General features: G+C 54.4%; 1 protein-coding gene across 1 annotated transcript in view; it reads left to right on the top strand.

The window, feature by feature from the left end:
• Nucleotides 1–1,211: 1,211 nt before the first annotated feature.
• The window catches only part of MYO18B (myosin XVIIIB), a 237,265-nt gene continuing 230,555 nt past the window's right edge, over nt 1,212–7,921 (top strand). Inside the window, exons 1-4 of the mRNA XM_044244039.1 lie at nt 1,212–1,259; nt 2,980–3,138; nt 5,462–6,724; nt 7,276–7,342. Of these exons, the coding sequence (XP_044099974.1) occupies nt 1,212–1,259; nt 2,980–3,138; nt 5,462–6,724; nt 7,276–7,342 (1,537 nt within the window). The remainder of the gene's footprint in view (nt 1,260–2,979; nt 3,139–5,461; nt 6,725–7,275; nt 7,343–7,921) is intronic.

The following is a 7,921-nucleotide window of genomic DNA, read 5'->3' as shown; positions in this document are numbered from 1 at the left end:
GGTGGGGGTTGAGTTGGGGGGTTCTTTTCTATTTTGGGGGGGTACATTGGGAACGTTGACAATAAATGAGCTCCCTTTGTAAAAAAAAAAAAAAAAAGAAAAGAAAAAGGCTCTCGGTATGATGCTAACCATGCTAAATTGTTTCCTTCCAAAGCATGGGGCTAATTGATAGTTTGGGTGCCTGTCTTTTCCTAATGCTTATGGTCGGATTGTGACACCACCTGCTTCCTCACAAAAGAGAAACACGCTATTCTATGGTATCAAAGTTAGGACAGTGGTTCTCTGGGGTACAGTAACTTAAGAAGGGCCATGAGGCAAGGTGAGGGGGACTGGAATGTTTTGTTTATTTTTAATTTTTTTTTTTTTTTTTAGAGAGAGAGAGTGCCTTTGATCAGAGGTGAAGGGTGGCGTGGGGAGTGAAGGGCGGAGGAGAGGGAGAGAGAGAATCTCAAGCAGACACGCCCTCTCGCTGAGCATAGTGTAGGGCTCGATCTCACTAGCCGTGAGATCATGACTTGATCCAAACCTGGAGTCGGGACACTTAACAGACTGAGCCAGTCAGGCACTCTGGTTCTGTTTATTTTTGAATTGAGATGGGATTGCCTTCCAGGGGATTCATTGTACTGGTGGGTATATTTTTACGTGGGATGCACTCATGGGGCCCCCTCCCAGATCAAGATAAAGAACACTTCCATCCCCCCAGGACATTCTCTTGTGTCCCTTTCCAGGCCAAAGCTAACTACTCCTCCGCCTTCATCACCATAGATTAGATCTGCCCGATCTTATAAATAAAATGATAGTTTTTATTCTCTATCAGGATGCTGGTTACATAGATATGGTCTTTGGGTAAGAGCCGCTGAGCTGTATACTTCTGTATTTTCTGACATATATTATGTCTCAATGACAAGCCAAAGTGTGGGATCAAGGGGAAAAGGATTTGGGGGCGCTGTCCACTTAGCTGCTGGCAGCCTCCATGGTGACTGGGGTCCTCCCAGTGGGCTGTGCCCAGCTGTGTGACCTTGGTTCGTGTCGCTGGTGGGGGTGGGAGGAGGGCTGTGTCCAAGAGCTAACCTGTATCTCTCTTCTGTCCCCCACCCTCACCTGTGTCTCCATCTGTCTCATGTGCTGTGTGTGTGTCCATAAAGCCACATTTTGTGCCGTCCGGCCGAGCGCTCCGTGTCATCCCATCTCAGCCCTGACATCGCCTCAGCATGGCCATTTCATCGCGCCTCGCCCTGTGGGAGCAGAAGGAAAGTAATGTTCAGGGCTCAGACTACAGCCGTGGGGCTGACTGCCAAGTCAGAGGACAAGTCAGAGCATGGGTGGCCCAGGCTGTCCCCTCCCACGTCAGTGGAGAATCTGGCATCCAGCCCCTCCCTGTGACATGTTCCAGGCACCCCCCCCCCTCCATTCCCCTTGCCCAGCTCTAGTTAGCCATGGCTTCTCCAACCCAGTTCATGAACTCCTTGAACTCCTCCCATGACTGCCCAGTCTCTTCCGGTTCCTCAGTAGGCGGGTGGGGAATGAGGGTAGACCGGCTGTCCTGTCTGGATCATCATGGCGGCTTCCAGGAGCACTGGGCTTGTGTGGGCGGCAGGGGGAAGACAGAGATGTTGGCTGCCAGACTTCTGCCGTGGGGATGGGCTTCTGTGGTCCCTGCCTTCTGTCACCATGGAGAACTGGAAACGGGCCCTTCTTTCCCGTTATTCTTTTCCCCTTCGTCTTTTCTCACAAGATACCACAAAGGGCTGTCTCTTTCTCTGATGCTGCCATTTCCCTCTCGGCGCATCCCACCCTCCTGTACAATTTGATGCATTGGAGCCCGAGGGGTGGGGTGGTGGAGAAGTTCTCTCTGGCTGCCTTCTGATTGCCTTTGCCCCTCCCAGACTGCTCTAGGTCTGGGAGCCTCAAGAACAGCACAGCAGGAAGCAGAGGCTGACACCCGCTGAGGGTGCCTTGAGCTTCACTCTGTCTAATGACGTGGCTTTCAGTTCCTGCTGAAGGGAGAGGCGTGGAGTCCGTGGGAGCCCAGCCTCACATGCTCCCTGCTTCTCTCTCCCTGGGCAGAGGTCTGCATCAACCAGCCTCAACCCCTGGCCTCTGCTTTGTCTCCTGGTTTTTCCTGTCCCCTCTGGATGCCCCTCCTATTAAGCAGGCTGCAGAGACCAAGCCTTTTGCCAGCCACATAGGAGGACCTTGATAAGGACCTTGTTTTAACCAGTGTGTGGCTCTACCATAGAGGGCCCTGCAGACTTTTTGCCCCCTCCTGGGTGGTCACAGTGATGCCAGTTAAAGATACAGCCCGATTGGCTGGAGCAGGTCCCATTGTCTCAGTCCCCATGCTGTTGCAGTCCACACAGGAGACTCAGCGACATGCCAACTCCAACCAGCTTGGGCTGAGGCCATGTTTCTGGTGTAAAATGCCAGCATCCAGCCTGCCAGCTTTAGGAGCCAGTGCTGGGGAGCCCCTGGTTGTCTGGGTCCTGGTGTAAGGACCCTCAAGAAGCCACAGCCCTGGGCCAGGAATGGTTATAAACCATTCCTTACCCTCCCACCTTCCTGGTGTGCCACAGGTGTCAGTCTGGTATTTTAACTGCAAGCTGAGGTGGGGAATGTACCTGGTTTCCTGGGGTCCGCCCCCTTTCAGACAACGGAAAAGTTCCTTACAGACCGGGTCCTCCCTGAGTCTGTTCTAAGCCAAGGAAGGGAACTGATGGGCCGAACTCATATAATGAGGAAATTCGGTCTGGGCAGAAATCACAAGGACAAGGGGGCCTCTGCTGCTCATGCGTTCCATTTCCATGTGCTGTCTCAAGGCATCCCAGAACCATGCCCAACCCCATCTGCTTCATACACATGCTTGGTCATGTATGTCCCCTTTGGCTCCCTCCTGGGCTCCACTGCCAACTTCTCAAAGGTCTGCTTGCTCCCACTGGTTCACTCACTGAGCTTTTTCCTCCTTTGCTTCTGCAAACACAGATTCGGGAGGAGGACAAGAGCCCTCCACCGTCTTCGCCCCCTCCCCTTTTCTCTGTCATCCCAGGGGGCTTCATTAAGCAACTGGTCCGGGAGACTGAGAAAGAGTCCAAGGAAGCAAGGCTGAGGAAAGAGGCAGCACTCGCCTCTCCAGAACAAGAGGTAAGTGCCCCCCACCCTGGGGAAGGGGACTGGGTGCCAGGGGATGCCAGTCAACCCCCACCGTCCTGTCCTATGAGCCTCCTAAGTCAGCCACCATCTTGCCTTCGCTTCTATTCTCCCCCCTTTGGAAGAATGTCCTTTCTTCAGCTGATCTACTGAACTCCTATGCTTCCTTCAAAACCCAGCTCAAATAGTACATCTCTGGAAAGCTCTGCTATTGCCTTCCTTCCTCCGATTCCCACATCACCCTCTGAGTCTGTCTTAACTGTGGTTGGCATGGTGACATATATGGAGCCCCTTCTGTAAAATTTGGCCTAGAGGGGAGCTCAATGAATGGTTGATTAAAGACTGAATGAAGGCTATGAGCTGATGTGCAATTGTGGGGATCTTTTTACCCCTACTTTTGCAGAAAGAGGAAGCTTGATGTTAGCTAAGGACGCGGAGTTGGCTTACTTTACATGGGAAAGATCCTGAGTGACTGTTGTTGGTTATAGGTGTATTGGTTGTTAAAATACGGAAACCTCTCCAGAGCAGGGGGCAAACAGGCATGACCCCAGCTGCGCCACCCAGCGCCCTCCAGCTGCCCCTCCCCTGAGTTCCTCGGAAGGGCCACATGCCAATCATTAGAGGGTTAATGCTTGGCATAAGTAGGGATCTCAGTACTCAGCTGCAGCTGGCATCATTTTTGATTTGTCTGTGTCCGCTAAATCCCCTAATTATTCTGAATAGTGCTGTGGAATGGAAGCTGTTGTAGGACAAGATACAGCCCCTGTACTTTAAGGACTTGCAAGTTCAACCCTGATGGTATCCAGTGCTGTCTCCCTCCCTTCCCTTCCTAGCCAGGGAACCCCAGGCAGGATGATGAGGTTGGACACCAGGCAGGTGGGCTTGGGTATATTACTGTCGGACAGACAGGGCATCTCCTCATGTCTCTCCAGCACCCCCTTGGGATGGAGAAAATACTGCAATGCACCAGCGTTCTGGTGGCTGTGGGGGCTGGAGTTGGCTTGGGCCCTGTGACCAGCCTGGCTCTGCCTCCCACCCCTGTTCAGCTGTTGTGAGCCTGTCCGGCCCCCCACGTGCCCGCACCTGTCCAATTACAATGGCTTCCCTGCCTCCAAGAGGCTCTCCGGCAGCTGAATAACAGCAACTGTTGAAATATCCCTGCCAAGGCTTCTGGGGGCACATTACAAGGAGAATGGGCTCTGTCCCCACCCCTGCCTGAGCCGGGCATAAGTGGGGCCAAAGTCAACCTCCAGAGACTGTGGTTCGGTCGTGAGCGTGTGCTGTTTATTACGAGATGGGGTTCACTTTGCTGCTCACGGGCTCCCTTGAGCTCCTCTGCACAATGGGGTAGATGGGATTACACCCACTTCTCAGAGGCAGGGACTGAGGTTTAGAGAGGTCAAGCAACTTGCTCAAGGTCATGAGGCCAGACAGAAGCTGAGCCAGGACAGGAGTCTATGTGTTCTCTGCTCGGGCAAGCTGCCTCGGGAAGAGCCAATCTAGGGAGCAAGGTGGCTAGTGTGGCCACAGAGGCCTGGGTAGGCAAGTGTCCCACAAGGCTTCAGGCCGTGCTCGTGTCAAGGAGCATAAGTGAAGAAGCAGAGCTGAGCACAGGATGGGGACAAACTGTCACCCCAAGGCCGAGCCAGAGACTCAGCCAGGACGCAGAACGGACAAGCCTCAGACTACAGCAGGTGTCTGGACCATGGGCCAAGACGTTCCTGGGGCTGGAGCTCATGTGTCTGCGAGGCTGTGAGCCCTGACTGGCTTTTGCCAATTTAATTTTCTTGTCCTAAGCGGTAGCTAACTGGATTCTCTCCTTACCCTAGCAGACCTGGTGCCCCACCCAGCACAAGGTCCTCATGTAATCCTCGCAAGGAGCCATCAGACTCTGCCCCCAGTTTGCAGGGAGGTGAAACGAAGCTGAGAGCTGATGTGGTTTTCTAAAGGCCAGGCTGCAGGGAGAGACAGGGAGAGGCAGCAGGGAGAGACAGGGAGAGGCTGCAACCACCCTGAGGCAGAAAGAGACCCATAGCGAATGTTGGGAGAGCTGGGTTCTAGGTACCACCACCGTGTATGGTCGAGGCCTCGCTTTGCTCATCTGTAAAATGCACGTGTGTGAATTGCCTCTTGGCCTTAGTGATGCTGGGGGCACTACCTCCCCCACAGAGCGGACTGGAGGTTTGGGTGACTAATAAAATCCAAAGGAGGAGAGACCATGGGTGGGATTGAGGGAGGGTAGGGTTGCTTATCTTGTTTGGCCCAAATCCTGCAGGTCAGCAAGGAGCTAAGTGTGATTGTGGCCTCTCTCTCCTAGACCCCAGAAATTTCCACTAGCCAACCCAAGAGCAGGTCCAGCAGTGGCACCAAATCTGGAAACCAGCAAATTAGCCAAGGCAGCCAGTCAAGCTCTCCACAGAACTCCAACATTCCGGCCAAGGAGAGCGAGGGGGCCAGCCCCACAGACCCCGTGCCCATGACCAGCATCAATGGCGAGAAGCCTCAGGAATCGGGCACCGGGGGGACACCGGCCAAAAAACCCCTGCCCTTCAAGAGAGGTGTGCGGAGGGGTGACGTGCTGCTAATGGTGGCCAAGCTGGACCCGGACTCGGCCAAGCCGGAGCAGCGGACCCAGCCCCCTGATGCTCCCACCTGCAAGACCGCACCCCCGGCCACAGACCCTGGAGGGGAGAAAAAGGGAGGGACTCCCAGGACTCCTCATGGTCCCCAGGCTGGCACTAAGGACTCAGCCCCAAAGGCTGAGAAGACTCAGACTGAGGGAGTTGGGGACCCAGGAAAGGTGCTACCAACTAAACAAAGTTCAGGGAAGAAAGAGGGCGGGGCCCCCCAGACCAAAGGACTGAAAGGGGGTGAGGTCCAGGGGAGAGAGGGGCCATGTGAAGGGGAGAGGCAGGAGACAGCAGAGAAAGGGAGAGGGGACCCCCCAAACAAGATGGCAAAGGGAAATCTCTCCAAGGAGGGGGGTGAAGGGAAGGGGGCTGGGGCCCAAATCCAGGTGAGAAAGTGGGGGGTTTCCCTGGGCAGAAGGAGCAAGTGGGACGGTTCCCAGAGTAAGAAGGACAAAGAAGGTATGCTCCCAAGAAAGTCAGAGAAGACAGAGGAACCACAGAGCAAGGAGAACAAAGTGAGCCAAGGGCAGGGGCAGCCAGGGAAGGTGGGGGAAGCTCCTGGACAGGTAGAGAAAGTGGGGGAGCCTCAGAGTGTGCCTGGGAAGGCAGCGGAGCCCCAGGCTAAGGTAGTCAAGAAAGGGCAACCTCAGGGTGAGTCTGGAGAGGCAGGTAAAGCTGGGGGGAAGACAGAGAATGGCCGTACAGCCCCCGAGGGGGTGGGTGCAGGCAGAGAGACCCCAGCGCCTGCGGGGAAGGAGGGCCAGCTGGAAATCAGAGGGCAGAAAGCTGGAGAGTCCTATGTGGGAGCAGATGATGGGGCCAAGACCCTGGAGACGGAGCCGGAAGGACCCAGACTATCTGCTCTGGAGGGCCAGGAAGAAAGGCCTCAGACTCAGAAGGAGAGTGAAGAGGGGCCAGACCGGCTGGAGGGGAGCAAAGACTCGGATCAGGTGAGGGACGGCAGCCCCGGAGAGTGGGGCGGGGCAAGAGGGACCCTCCAGAGAGAGACGGATGGGAAGGACCTGCTCCTGGGGGTGAATAAGGCAGGATAGGAGATGGACAGGGAATTGGAGTGGGACGGCCCACTCAAGAAGAGGGCGTAACCCTTCCTCTTTGATAAGCTTCCATACGCTGGGGTCTGGAGGCCCCCACTATTCCTGTCCTGGAGGAATCATGAAGGAGATCCCAAGAGTGGGAGATGTCCACTCATGGTGTCACATGGTATTTCTCAAACTTGGGGTTGTGCAAATTGTAGAGTGCTCAAAATGCAGATTCCCGGGCCCCGCCTCAGAGCCTCCATTCAAAAGGCCAGGGGTAGGGCCAAGGCATTTCCCTGCAAATAAACAGCCCCCTCCTTGCTCTCCCTTGGGGAAATTCTGATTTCAGTGGTCCCAGATCACACAGTGAGAAACTCCCATGTAAAGGGTTCTCTGCTGACTTGGTGTTGGGGGGTGGGCGGGCAGTGTCCTCTTGGTCTGATATATGTGATCTTTGCTCCCAGGCTCCCGAGGACAGATGGTACGAGGCAGAGAAAGTCTGGCTGGTTCAGAAGGATGGATTTACTCTTGGTAATCAGGGGTGTTAGCACCTAAGTAGGGGAGGGTCTAAGTATTTTCTTTTCACGCCCCCTCCACTGCTAGTCATATTTGCTAAATCACAGTTTGTGGGGAGGGTGGGTGTGAGAAGGGAGGGGCAAGGAGCTACTGAGTCTAGGATAGGAGTCTGTGGCTTTTGGATTGGGAAGAGTTGAGTGTCATTTGACCCACGTAGCTGATCTTTCCAAAGGCAACTGCCCCTCGGGAATTCATTATTTAACAAAGTCACTAATGCTCTGAGCATTGTTTGTCTCCTCTAGGGTTCCTTGAGGCAATGAGGCAAAGAGTGCAAAAAGTGCAAAAAGTGCAAATGGCCAAAGAGATTTCACCTCACGAGCCTGCTTTTGTCAATTCATTGTGACCATACTCTACTGAGAAGCAATCATGCATCCCCGTCAGAACACAGCTGTGCAGAGTGATTGATTAGTGATGTCTGCCATGGACCCTGGAAGGGGAAGTGGCAATTCGTATGGCATTGTCTCCCCTCCCAGGTGTAGATACAAGATGGGTCAGTGCACCTCAGTACCAGGGTGCCTACCCTGAGCCTGGCAC

Source organism: Neovison vison, chromosome 3 (genome assembly GCF_020171115.1).
Source record: "Neovison vison isolate M4711 chromosome 3, ASM_NN_V1, whole genome shotgun sequence".
NCBI classification, from domain to species: domain Eukaryota; kingdom Metazoa; phylum Chordata; class Mammalia; order Carnivora; family Mustelidae; genus Neogale; species Neogale vison.
The sequence above is the reverse complement of the archived record's forward strand: the minus strand, read 5'-3'. Positions and strand labels throughout refer to the sequence as shown.